This window comes from Triticum dicoccoides, chromosome 6B (genome assembly GCF_002162155.2).
Source record: "Triticum dicoccoides isolate Atlit2015 ecotype Zavitan chromosome 6B, WEW_v2.0, whole genome shotgun sequence".
Classification (NCBI taxonomy): Eukaryota; Viridiplantae; Streptophyta; class Magnoliopsida; order Poales; family Poaceae; genus Triticum; species Triticum dicoccoides.
This window is the reverse complement of record NC_041391.1, coordinates 3,227,181-3,240,544: the sequence shown is the minus strand read 5'-3', so window position 1 is coordinate 3,240,544 and position 13,364 is coordinate 3,227,181. Positions and strand designations below refer to the sequence as shown.

The 13,364-nt window shown below is 48.9% G+C and overlaps 1 protein-coding gene across 1 annotated transcript; it reads left to right on the top strand.

Annotated features, from left to right (window-relative positions):
• Window positions 1-396: 396 nt before the first annotated feature.
• LOC119320301 (FAM10 family protein At4g22670-like) lies at window positions 397-4,494 on the top strand. The gene is made up of 10 exons (XM_037594415.1): window positions 397-617; window positions 720-899; window positions 1,499-1,586; window positions 1,697-1,777; window positions 1,956-2,020; window positions 2,219-2,359; window positions 2,454-2,570; window positions 2,674-3,015; window positions 3,115-3,172; window positions 4,032-4,494. The coding sequence occupies exons 1-10, from the start codon at window positions 453-455 to the stop codon at window positions 4,127-4,129; spliced, it is 1,335 nt and encodes a 444-aa protein (XP_037450312.1). The 5' UTR covers window positions 397-452; the 3' UTR covers window positions 4,130-4,494.
• Window positions 4,495-13,364: the final 8,870 nt, after the last annotated feature.

Here is a 13,364-nt window from a genome sequence, read left to right as displayed (position 1 = left end):
TACATACCCAAATATATATATATATGCATAGATCTTCCGCAAAAAGACTGGCTACCAGGCAGTAATTGAATCGATATCAGCACCTTTTATCAAGAGTCTCCTCACCCTACACAAAGAATCCAGTGGCCATTTATGAAACGAGCCCATGAATCAAACCATTCCGCTTTTTTAATCTTCCATTCCAAGAAGATTTGTTATAAAGCCTAGATCTTTCATTTGAACGCCTCACTCTATGTTGTTGGTAAAAAAAACGCTTGTGGTTTTGTCCCGTCTTGGGAACACCAGGGCCCATGGTTTTTGTGGTGGGTTGAGATGGGGTTGGGTAGGTAATTTCGTGAAACGCCAGGGGGGAAATGGGGAGTTGGCCCCGTGATAAGACCGGGCCGCGTCTCCCCTCTCCCGTTCCCATTCCCCACTTCCCCACCTGTTCTAGAACCCAAACCCTAGCGGCCATGGATCCGTCCAAGCTGGGCGAGCTGCGCTCCTTCGTGGAGGCGTGCAAGAAGGACCCGGCCCTGCTCGCCGACCCCGCCCTCGCCTTCTTCCGCGACTACCTCACCTCCCTCGGCGCCACCCTCCCCGCGTCCGCCGCCGCCGCCGGCAAGCCCGCGCCCAAGGTCCGATCTTCCGTCCCTTCCCCTTCTTTTCCCCGGCCCCGATCTCTCGCTGCTTCCTTTCTTGTCTGATCTCCTTTTCTTGGGTTGGATTTGGGCCGGCAGGCGAGGTCCATGGACGACATCGACGACGACGACGACGACGAGGAAGAAGAGGAGGACGACCAGGACATGCGCGACCCCACCCCCGAGCCCGACGAGCTCGACGAGGAGATCGTCGAGTCCGACCTCGAGCTCGACAACGACGGCGTCGTCCACCCCGACCACGACGACGCGCCACAGAAGGTCGCCCTCTTCACCCCCACCTCTGTTTCCTTGTTTCCAATCGCTGCTCCGCTCTGCTACTCTAGATTCGCGGTCAACTCGCATCGTGGCAAGCCATAGCCTAGCCTAGCGCGCCATGGATTGTTTTGTTTCCCGGCCTAGTTATATTGCTCCTGTTCTTGGCCCCGTCGCGGTATATCACAGTGGACTAACAATCCTGCTGCCTGGCCCTAGATGGCTAAATTGTTACGTACCTCACAACCCAGTATCATGATGCTTCCTTGTATAATTTATTATCACACTTCACCGCCCTGTTCTAGTCTAGCTTTATTACTACCAAGGATGTTCCTTTTTTTTATTCATCTTTACAATCTGTCAAGCTTCACTGCCATGTTCTAGTCTAGCTTTATTATTACCAAGGATGTTCCTTCGTTTTCTTCTTTACAATTTGTCAAGCTTCACAGCCCTGTTCTATTCCAGTTCTGCGTAATCCAGTCACATAAGCTAGTAGTAGCTTGTTCTAGCGCGCGATTACTTCTTCAATACAGCTGCCTCCCCGCTCTTACCACATCCCTGCTCTTACCACATCCCTTGACCGATGTGCTGATCTTGTTTGACAGATGGGAGACTCTTCCGTCGAGGTGACCGAGGAGAGCCGTGACGCCTCCCAGGAAGCAAAGGGCCAGGCAATGGAAGCAATGTCAGAAGGTACTACTCGCTCTTGCCTTGTTGTTTGCCTATGTGCTAGCTACCTGGCTGGCATCACCTCTGTTCCTTCGTTCTCTAATCTGTTGCTCTGTTTTACTATACTTTGTCAGGGAAACTGGAAGAGGCCGTCGAGCATCTCACCAAGGCTATACTGCTGAATCCAACCTCGGCAATCATGTATGGTACCAGAGGTATAAACGATGTGACTGCCACTCATGCATTCTTTCCTCTTTTTGCTGTACAGAAACATTCCTTATGTCGGTTGAATCCACTATCGGCAATCATTCATGGATGATCTACATTTACTTACTGCCCAATTTACTAGCAGTACCTGACTGGGTTGTGGAACCCCCCTTGTGTTTTATGCAGCATCTGTGTTCATCAAAATGAAGAAGCCTGCTGCTGCCATCCGTGATGCGAACGCTGCTCTAGAGGTGATGATTCTGTTCCCCTTCCGTCCCTTTATTTTACTGCCCTGTTCCGTCTCATGCACCATACCTGCCCTCCAGATGCAGAGTTTTCTGGAGTGTAAAGGGATGCTGGGTTAAGTATACAGAATTTATGTTGATTGCATGCAAGCAGGGCATGATGCTCTTTTAATTACCCGTCCTTCTGTTGTGTATTTCTTTCAGATCAACCCAGACTCCGCAAAGGGCTACAAGACCCGTGGGATGGCTAATGCCATGCTTGGCAAGTGGGAGGAAGCTGCTCGTGATCTGCATGCCGCGTCAAACATTGACTACGATGATGAGATCAATGCTGTGCTCAAGAAGGTGGGATGTTGTTGCATCAACTATGTCCTATATAATATGTCAGTACACCACACGCATGCTCATATCAGTGATCCTGATGCTGCTGACCTTGCAGGTGGAGCCTAATGCGCACAAGATAGTGGAGCATCGCAGGAAGTATGACAGGCTGAGGAAAGAGAGGGCGGAGAAGAAAGCTGAGCGTGACAGGCTTCGTCGCCGTGCCGAGGCACAGGTGGATTCATTATCATACTAATTTTTCCGCTTGTGGTAGGAGCTTTTTCCAGGGATACTGTTTAGGATTCATGCTGAAGCTCAATGCCTTGTGTTTTTGACAGGCTGCTTATGAGAAGGCCAAGAGGAAGGAGCAATCATCAAGCCGCTCTTCAGGAGGCATGCCTGGTGGAATGCCCGGTGGCTTCCCATTCCCAGGAGGCATGGGTGGAATGCCTGGTGGCTTCCCTGGAGGTATGGGTGGTATGCCCGGTGGTTTCCCTGGAGGAATGGGGGGTGGTTTCCCTGCAGGAATGGGTGGAGGTATGCCCGCAGGAATGGGGGGCGGTATGCCCGCAGGAATGGGGGGCGGTATGCCTGGAATGGGGGGTGGTAGAGGAATGGGAGGTGGTATGCCTGGAGCTGGAGGTGCTCCCGGTAATGTTGATATGGGTGACATCTTGAATGTAAGTGCCTAGCCAGTGTCTGCCTTCCTTGTAACCATAACTCTTGATAATGGAGAAACCTGATTTACACAACGTTCTTTTTTCTTCTCTTTCAAACAGGACCCTGACCTGATGGCAGCATTTGGTGACCCAGAGGTTATGGCGGCCCTTCAAGACGGTACAGTTTTCTACTCAACTAGTTCTCAAATCCCCATTTACTTTATAGTACAGTTGCCTGTTGTAATTGATCTTTCTGGCCAAGTGCAGCATATTTCTTTCCAAAGCATTCAGTCTGTATTTAGAGTAGAGTGGTCATATGTGGCGAGTTATGGAAGGTGTGGATTAGTTTGATTGAATATTCTGAACACGCAAGCATGCTAGTGATGTACGTTCAATACTGAAATCTTGTGTAGTAGATCATTTTTTATCACTAGAGGCACTATATGTGATGTGTTTGATGATATCCTTATTCTTATACTACTCTATTAGTAGATATATTCTAATACTTCTGGTTAGCACTCATGGTTCCAACATTCCTTGTATGCATCCATGTCTAGAGAAGGTTGGACTAATTTTTTGTCAAGAGATGGAAATTTTGATTGTTAGGACAGAACTGTTTGCTTGTATCACGATGTATTTGCTGCTTTAGGGATGTGTGTGAGATCTGCTGTAGGCTACATTGTTCTGGTCCTGTACTTTCTTTCTGGTCAGGGTTTGCATGGCTCAAATATTTAGATGGAGGTACCATATTATATGAGCTATACTAAATCTTTGAACCTTGCAGTATTCTTATACTTGGATATGATGCTTATACGAGTTGAATTGTAATCCCTTAACTTGGTTATAATGCTTAACACGAACTGTAATCTCTTATAAATAGTGAATGCACGAATGTTATTAGTAGGACAGAACCATCTTGCATATCTTCTTGTACGCCTGCTGCTTTAGGGTTGTTTTCTAGAGCTGCTTTAGCCTGTCTTGTTCTTGTTCAATATTGCTTCCTTTGCAGTGACCTGACCCTTTGTTTGTTGGTGCAGTGATGAGCAACCCTGCCAACTTGGCCAAGCACCAGGCGAACCCGAAGGTGGGGCCCATCATCGCCAAGATGATGGCCAAGATGAACGGGAACCGTTGAACGCCCCATGAGCCCTCGCCCCCGTGACCGACCGACGGTTTTGCGATCATCAGCAGGACAAAAAACTCTGGTTAAGTGTTGGCAGTATCTTTTTGGGCATCGAGAGACATGCGTGTGTTGGTTGGCGATACTTTCGCGCAGAGACAGACGCTTGTTGGATGGGGGATGCCATGCCTGGCTTTTTATTATATGTTGGTAGTAAGTAGTGGTAGCGAACTTTGCGGTGGCTGACGGTCTGCGGATGCTTGAGAGTATTACTGAGATGATGATGCGACAGTTCCCTGTTATATATTTGGCGGAGAACGACGTTACAGCTGATGATGAATGCTTTTCATGCCTGCGATTCATGTTGCCCGATTCTTATTTGCATTATGATTTTTGCTTCTCCTTGCGTGGGTTGCTTGTTCTGTTTGCTGCAGTAGTGTTGCTAGTTGAATTGGTTCTCTGGCCGTTTGTGTTGTTTGTCTCACGCAAGAGGGATAACAAAGCCCTTGTTCCTGATCCCTGTTGAGTCGTTGTTACTGACATTATCGGTGGTGGCGGTATGAGCTTGCTGCAGCTGCCTCTATCCCCTACTATGCAACCTATAGCTGATTTTGCTGCTTCATGTGCTTCACTAGTAGTAGTAGTAGTACATGTTTTAGGATCATGGAAAACCTGGATCTGCTTTGTGTTGCAGTGGTTGAATATATAAACAGATTGTATCGTGTCTGTTTTGTTTTGTTTTGTTTCATCTGCAAGTTGATCCCAAGACCTGTCTCTGCATTCCCTGCTGATTTGGTGCCACTGAATATCGTGTCAGAAGATTTGGTGCAAGGAAATGTGTTTAAAACCACCGGCTGATCGGTTTATTCTATTTATTTATTTATACTTTGGTATCTTTCGTTCTTCCTTTTTACTTTTGCACTGGTAGTTCCTTCTCTTCTATAATTTTGATTATTAAGGTTCTGCACCGCAGGGCCCAGCTTCTTGCCGATCCAAGCCATGATGGCGTCCCTGCACCAAACCAAAAAGGAAAATTCTTAACAGCTGCGGAGCTGGAGCAGGGAGGGAATTGGGGATCTGCAGAAATTGTTACTACTTGGTCCTCTCGCCGGCGTAGTCCCTGGGCACGCCGTCGATGAAGAAGAGGAGGGTGGGGTAGCCCTGCACGCCGTGCGCCTGCGCCAGCTCGTGCTCCTCCGTGGCGTCCACCTTGGCCAGCGCCACGTCGACGCCCTGCTCGGCGAGGTGCGTCGCGGCGGCGGCGTAGTGGGGCGCCAGCGCGCGGCAGTGGCCGCACCAGGGCGCGTAGAACTCGACCATCACGTGGCGGCGGGCCGCGAGGACGGAGGTGAAGTTGGCCGCGGTGAGGAGGAGCACGTCGGCCTCGTCGAACGCCGAGGGGCCCTGGAAGGACTCATCCGGCCCGTCGTCATCGCCGAAGAGGTCCTCGTCGTCGTAGTCCGCGTCGAGGCCGGGGGTGCCCGGGGCGCCGTCCTCGAGCCAGTCCTCGGGGTCGTCGGTGGCGGCCAGGGGGTCGTCGAGGCCGGCGTTCTTGATGAGGTACTCGAGGTCGATGTCCGGGTTGGAGGTGGGGCCTGAGGCGGCGGCGGCGAGGGGGAGGAGGAGGAAGGGGGTGGCGAGGAGGAGGAGCAGCAGGAGGAATCAGGGGCTGGCCGTCGGCATCGGCATCGCCGCCATGGCCGGCCGGCGAGGAGCGTGGGGAGAGCGTTGGGGGAAGTGGGAGTGGGAATGGATCCGCCGGCCGGACTTGCCAAGACTCAATTTTTGAGGAGAGTCCAACACATGAGGAGCGTGTGTGTGAGGGACTGAGGGACAGAGGGAGTGGCCTGCTGCTGCTGGGCTAAGGTAGGCCCAACCAATGCCCACAATGGATGAAGAAAAGAAACTCCTAATTCTCCTAATTCTCAAGAACCCCTAAAAAAACTCCTAATTCTCAAGAAAAAAAATGCTAGGTTTTTCATAATGCACCAACAAAAGGTCACCCCCTTAAAAAAAGGTTATGAAAAATTTAAAATCTGTTCGACGAACGTTCGGTGGTCACCCTTACCGTTGAACGCCAGACAGCCATTCGGTTCCTGCCTGCCTCGGGCGTATGGTTCGCATCTAGAGCCACCGCATCGCCCCGGCTGCCCGCCTCGCCCATCCATGCTTCTAAGTTTATGTCGAGGTTGGTTTTAGAGGACGAGTTGATCTAGCTGGCCAGCCAGCTATGCGTTTCTTCTTTGAAAAATCAGCAATTCCCCGCCCTCTGCATTAGCTATCTAGTTATAATATAGAGTGGCAATTTTGGGAGAAACTGGGGAGGTGGGAGCTCCTAGCTGCCGCTCTGTGCGGCAGGTTGTGCCGCACGCACAGGGCAGTCTAAGACTGGGCCAGCCCATGAAGGTAGCGACATGCTATGATTTGTAGCTACAAAAAAATATGGCATCACATGGTATCAAAACCAGGATCTCTTCCGAAGAGGCATGTCATACAACCAGCTGAGCTAGCGAGCTTTGCTGATTGTAAGATAATACAAACCCGTAAGAACAAAACCCGAGCGCATGTATGAAATATTTTTGTAATTCCGAACGCAATTTTTTCTTCGGCAACGCAAATCATTAAAAACTGTAACATTTTCTGAAAATCGTGAACAATTATGTTGAAACGGGATTTTTTTAATTAAACAACATAATTTGGAAAAGCGGACATTTTTTAAGCTCCCAAACAAAATATGAAACACGACCATTTTTTGAAAATTGCGAACAATTTTTGAAACTCCTAAAAAATGGGAACATTCTTAAAAATTATTGAGAATGGGATTTTTTTAAAGTTTTGAATAAACTTTAATAACCGTACGAAACATTTTTGAAAAAACAAAAATAAAATTGGAAAACATGAATATTTTTTGAAATTTACGAACAATTTTTGAAACACGAACAATTTTTCATACTTTTTGAAAGATGGAAATATGAACTTTTTTAACATGTTGTGATTTGTTTTTGAAATTTGTGAATATTTCAAAGAAATACATCCAGAACAAATTTTTGAATCACAAATGTTTTTTGAAATTCGCAAACTTTATGTCAAAAAATGTGAATAATTTTTGAAATTTATGAATATTTTTTGAAAATCTGAAATGTTTGAACTTTAGGAACATTTTGAAAACACAATTTTTTTTAAATGTGAGAACATTTTTTGAAAAGACAAACATTTTTTCCAATTTGTGAACATGTTTTTTGGAAACACAATTTTTTTAAAACCCCAAAAATATTTTCAAATTTTGAACAATTTTGAATTCTAAACATTGTTAAAGTTTGTGCATTTTGAAAAAATAAACAAAAAAGGAAAGAAAAGAAAAAAGAAGAAAGAAACAGAAAAAAAACAAAAAAAAGAAATGGAAAATAAAAAAACGAAAAAAAGTAAATGAAAACCAGCCTCGAAAAACAACAGGAAAAAAGAAAAACCGAGTCAGAGAACCTTCTAGAAGGTTCCCAAAACCAAAGAAAACCGTAGCTACGCTAACGCTAACGGGCAGGCCCAGATCGCGTCGCTCCCTCCTATGCGAACCCTCGACATCTTGACGCAACATGCATCACATTGGATTTTCCCTTATACCCGCGGTAGCGTCACATGGTTTTGTGCAAGTGACTTGTTTTTTTTTTTTGACAAATTTGTGCAAGTGACTTGTTTTTTCTTTTGCGGGGATGTGCAAGTGACTTGTTGGTGGGGGTGCCCGCCTATTAATTGAACATGACATGAAAAAAATACCCAAATGATAGGCTATTTAATAGGATTGATCACATCACATACATTCATTATTCAATGTGAAAAATTAATTTAGAGTATCTCCCAAATTTATATCAGCATTACATATATACAAATATAATCATATTAAATGAATACAATTATAAATAAGTGAACAAGTTTGTACAAATGAGGGCAGTCCAATGCTACACTGTATATTATATATGTTAGTCATGCCACCTAAGCTAAAGTTTGATGTGGCACCCCATTTAATGAGGAAAGAGATACCAACTTTATCTTCATCTAGATATAGATATTAGCTCAAAATCCAGAACATCTCATAAGTTTTCTCTGTCTTTTACATTAAATAAGAATTGGTTTTAGATACACGACTAAGATATGGTCACCGGAACTGCTATATCTTCTAAACACATGTTTAATTATATTAGATAGAGCTTAAGACATAGTGCACTGGGGCTAAGATCTTTTTGATCTTATTTGAGCAAACTAGGAATAAATGTTCTCTAAAATAAGTCCATAAATATAGCACTTCATCTATGCTTCTTGAAGCCCAAATAGTAGAAACGAGACAAAGAAGAAGTTTGTGCTTTATATTATGGGGGAGAAAACTATTCTGCTTTGCCTGATGGTGCTTGGGCTCCTAGGAAATTCCACTTGCACTGGTACAAAGTCAATCTCCCTGTCACTTTTTCCTTGCAACCGGAGTAGGAAAAGTCTTCATGAATATTGGCAGCTCAACTGCACGAATTTCTTTGGACCCTTCTAGTTTGGAGTTCTTTTACCGACGAATGTATGTTGTCTACAGAGCACTGCGTGGAGAGGAGTACCCCTTGCAAGCCCATGCTGTGCGAGAATTTCAAATGCTATTTCATTTGCGCGCGTCACTGGGACAATGTCAAGAAAGCCTACTGCGCCGGCACTTTTTTTTTCCGTCATTGTAATTGCGTCATTTGTAACTAGAGTTGCACTTTAGCATCATGCCAAAGAATGGACAATGATGTCCAGCAATAAAATCTTCTTGTGACTTGCATGCAAGAATCTTGATCACCAAGTTTTGGTGTTCTCTTTGATTTGATTTTTGTGGTGCATAATCTTAGATTTAGTGGCTTAGTGTTTGCCTGGCCTAGCGGTTAGTAAGTTCAGAAATAACCACAAGAACGTTTAGGGCTCGGCCTCCTCCCCAAGAAAACATAGGGCTCCTTTGCCTCCCGCCAGTGCCGCCGCTGGTCCGCCTCGTCTCCGATGGTCTTAGGGCCATCGCGGCGCAATGGATCTTGGCCCTTGCCGGCGGGAGGGCTCTATTTTTAGATGTTTCTTTAACTTTTGTTAGGGTTTGTGTCCTGCTAAGAAAGACGAGACAACGGCGGCTCCCTGAAGATGGAATAAGGTTCTTCCGGCCTAGCCCCCGTTCCGGTGGTGTGTCTAGCATCATCGGTGGGCATATGGAGGTGTGTCTCCGGTGGATCTATCCTTGGTGGATTTGCTTGGATCTGGTCGTAGTTCGTCTACGTTTGTGTTTCTTCAGGTTAGATCCTCCCGATCTACGCTATTCTTCATCGGCGACGGTTGTTGTTCTGTTGCGCTGGTCCTATAAGACCTTAACACGACGACTTCCTGACTGTCTACTACAACAAGTTTTGCCCGGCTCCGGCGAGGGAGGGGCGATGACGGCGGCGCGCCTTCGGCTCGCTTCAGTGCTTATAGTCGTCGCTAGGTGGTCTACGGACCTGAATGTAATTTTTATTATTTTTGGTGTTCGTTGTATTGCCATGATTGAAGATGAATAGATTGAAGGTTTTCTCGCAAAAAAAAGTCCAGAAATAACCATATCCAAAATGAACCAAGCTCTAATCGCACTTGCATACTTTGCCGTGGAGGTCCAAGGACATGGTTGTCCGGTAGACAATGCCAACGTTCTTTTTTTTACAAGGAGTAACTCTACTCGGGCCGAATCACTAGAGCAATTTCTCATAAAAACGACTGGGTCGCGGTAAATAGCCCAACCAACAATTACACAGACGGTACTAATATATAGCAACACAAGTTGCTTGGGAGTAGTAAATAATAGTAATAGATAGATAGACGAACATGGATAACACCGGTGGCCATTGATAGACCATTCGGCATGATTAGTAAGCTATCTAAAAATAATAATAAACAATGAACAACATAGGTGGCCATAGCTTAATTAGCTACAACAAAGTAACACAGTCCAACTGTGTTACTTTGTTTCCTTGTTGGGTCGTCGTGTCCAACAAGGAAGGAAGAGTTTGTGCAGCGTCCTTACATTTTCACACAAACACGTTACACGTGCATATGTGAAACGAAGCAAGGCAGAGCTGCAAATAAGGAACGAACAAATGGCTTCTTTGGCATTGAACATGTCGTATGATATATCGGCGCTACACTAAAGTAGTTCGGTTCTGCGCAAAATGGAAGAGAGAACAAATATGGTATAACATCTCAGCCTCCAATTTAATGTAATCCAGCAGTTCAAAATGCATGCCAGTTAGCTACCGGAGGGAGATTCGAGTGATGTCGGCAACCCTATCCTGCATGGCCGTAACAACGCGTTCATGTAAGGGCATCAACTGTTACACACGAGAACCAGTGAGCTGTGAGCTACTCCATGTGTAAACTAGCGATGTAAAAGATCTTATACTCCCTCCGTCCGGAAATACCTGTCATCAAAATGGATAACAAATTAGCGTAACAAATTGCATCATTTCAAACATGGTTTGATACCAAATTAGTGAAGACTTGCTTAATTCAAGGCCATTGTTTCTTCACCAGCAATAGTACAAGGACCTGAATCTGCAAACATAAAATCAAGACGTTGGACATAGACTAAATCCATTGTTTATAGGAAACAAATTATATTTTTCGTCCTTGAACTCTCTCGAAAGTATAGAAATGGTCCCTCAACTTCAAAATCGGCAAATCTTAGTCCCTCAACTTTTCAAACCGGATTACTTTAGTCCTTGACTCAACAAAAGCGGTTTTTATGCTGACTTGGCATGGTTTTGACTAGCCATCGCCCATGTGTAGCAATCTTCTTCTTCCTTCTCATTTTAACTCGGGAGGCATTTCATCGAGTAGTTTGCGTGTACCGAGCACCAAAAGAAGAGGTAGGCATGGAGCGGGCGTGGCTCGCGGCGGCACACATAGAGGGTGCAGGCGGCCAGGAAGCTGAGGCATGGTGATGCTCGCGGGACCAGCAGGGCTGAGGTGGGGCTGACCTTGCGGCTAGCCGTCCATGGTCACCTTGACTAGCTAGCGACACCATCACCACCACTTTGAGCGCCCAAAAGATTCCAAGGTAAAGAAAACTGAGAGCACGACGCCCAGTAGTGATGTACACCTGGGCGCGACATTGACCCGCGAGGCATAGAGCGCTCAACGCCAGTAGTGACGCGGCCACGTTGAGTCGTCCAACCGCCCATGGGCACCACCGCCCCCAAACGACGAGGAAGACGAAGAGAGCAGCGACACCAATATCAAGAGCTTCGCCGTCGCCACTCCTCCGCCGAGCGCCGACCAACCATCATGTCAAAGGCACAGCAGTGCGTGAGAGAAGGCCGCACCGCGTCGAGCTCAACGAGGGCCATGAGGCGGCGTACACCTGGGCGTCGCGCATGGCGGAGAGCACGTCGAGGATGCCATAGCTCTGTGTCGACACTGTTGTTGCCATGGCCTTCCTCTTGCCCTCTCCTCGCTCTCTCTCTGCAACTCTCTCTGGTTCGCTTGAACGAAACAAGAAGAAGGAAGAAGAAGGAGACACAGGGCACGGGTGGATTTTCCTGGCGCACGTACGCCACTGCCGCACAATCGGCTTTGTTTCCCCAGAGCACGAACTCTGCACCGGCTACATGGCTGGCTCACCTTCGGTGGACACACCACACACGTACATGGCTATATATAGCTCACACACGCACGCACACAGCCAGGCAACAACCTGCCCGGCTCTTATGCACACGACCTGCTCCACTACATGCACTCACACACTAATAGCTGACTTGATCACCCATGATCCACATGACCCGGACCTGCCTCCCCACACGAACGGGACTGCAGCTGTCCCATGTCCAAGACTTGGCCAGCATCGGACGCTCGGATATCCACTACAACTAACTACGTGCATGACCCATACAATGCGTGGTTTATTGCTAACACTCTCCCCCTAAACCATGATCTCGCCGCCGCTGAAGTTGTTGCAGCTTCCGTCGTTGCCGTCGTCACAATCGTGACCCAGCCCGCGGACCCGACCCGGTGCATCGACGCCGGTCGCACCGCCACGGACCCGACCTGGCGCACTCGCCGAGCTCCAACACCGCCGGTGACACACGCCTGGCGTCCCTCCGCGCCCTGCACGTCCCGCGCGCACCCGACGCGCCCAATGAGCCCGACCGCACCAGAGTGTCCCGCACGTCCCGCGCGCATCCGACGCGCCCGACGAGCCCGACAGCACCAGACACTCACCGCGTGCCGCCTCCGCGTCCGCCATGGCAGCCGCCACGCTGCACCTCCGTGCCACGCACCTTCCACGGCTGTCGCCCCGAGTCGTCGCGACCTCTGCGCCACCACGCAGGTCCTTCGCGACCTCCTTGTCTCCGCGACCGCCGTGCCCTTCGCACGCACGCCCCACGTCCCCGCGCTCCCGGCCCGCGCTCCCGCCGCGCACGTACGCGATCTGCGCAACCAGGTCCAGCGCCTCGACGCGATCCACTCCCGCGGTCCCGACGCGCCCGATGCGCACCCATAACACGCACCGGTCGCGCCCGGCTCACCGCCGCGTCTTATTGCCTGAGCACGTACTCAGCCAACACGGTTACATGGCTTACGACCCAGCTCCCCATCGTAGGGCTGAATTACATGGCCTTAAGTAGGCAGACACACAGGCCACTACGCCTTCGCTGCGCACACCTAGCTAACCAACTCCAAACGACCTGCATGCATGCACTAACGAACCACTACATGCATGCGCATATCCATAGCTCGTCCTGCCCGTTAAGGGCATCTCCAGCCGTAGAGGCCCTCAGGAGGCATTTTTATCGCCTCCTGGGGGGCTACCGGCGAATTTTTTTGCCTGCGATCGAGAAAATATCCACTCGTTCCGCCCCCACACACCCCCCTCTCCTCGAGCTCCCCTCCTCTGCGACAACGGCTGCTTCCTGACGACGCCGACGATGCCGACGCCGACGGCTGCTACTCTCTACGTGGACGTCTGCGTCTCGCTGGCCTTCCGCGGCCGCTTCCGCCGCAACGTCCCACAGCTCGCGCGTCCGCCACGCCGGGCGACGAGGAGGAAGCAGGGCGCGCGCGTCCGCCCGGTGTCCAGGAAGCAGGGCGCGGCGCCGTCCGCCACCCGGCGAGGCGGGGAGGAAGCAGGGCGCGACCAGCCCGTCCGCCACGCCGGCCATGCCGGACTCGGCGAGCGGCGACAAGGGCGTGCTCCTGGGCTGGAGCGGAGGAGGCTGCCCGC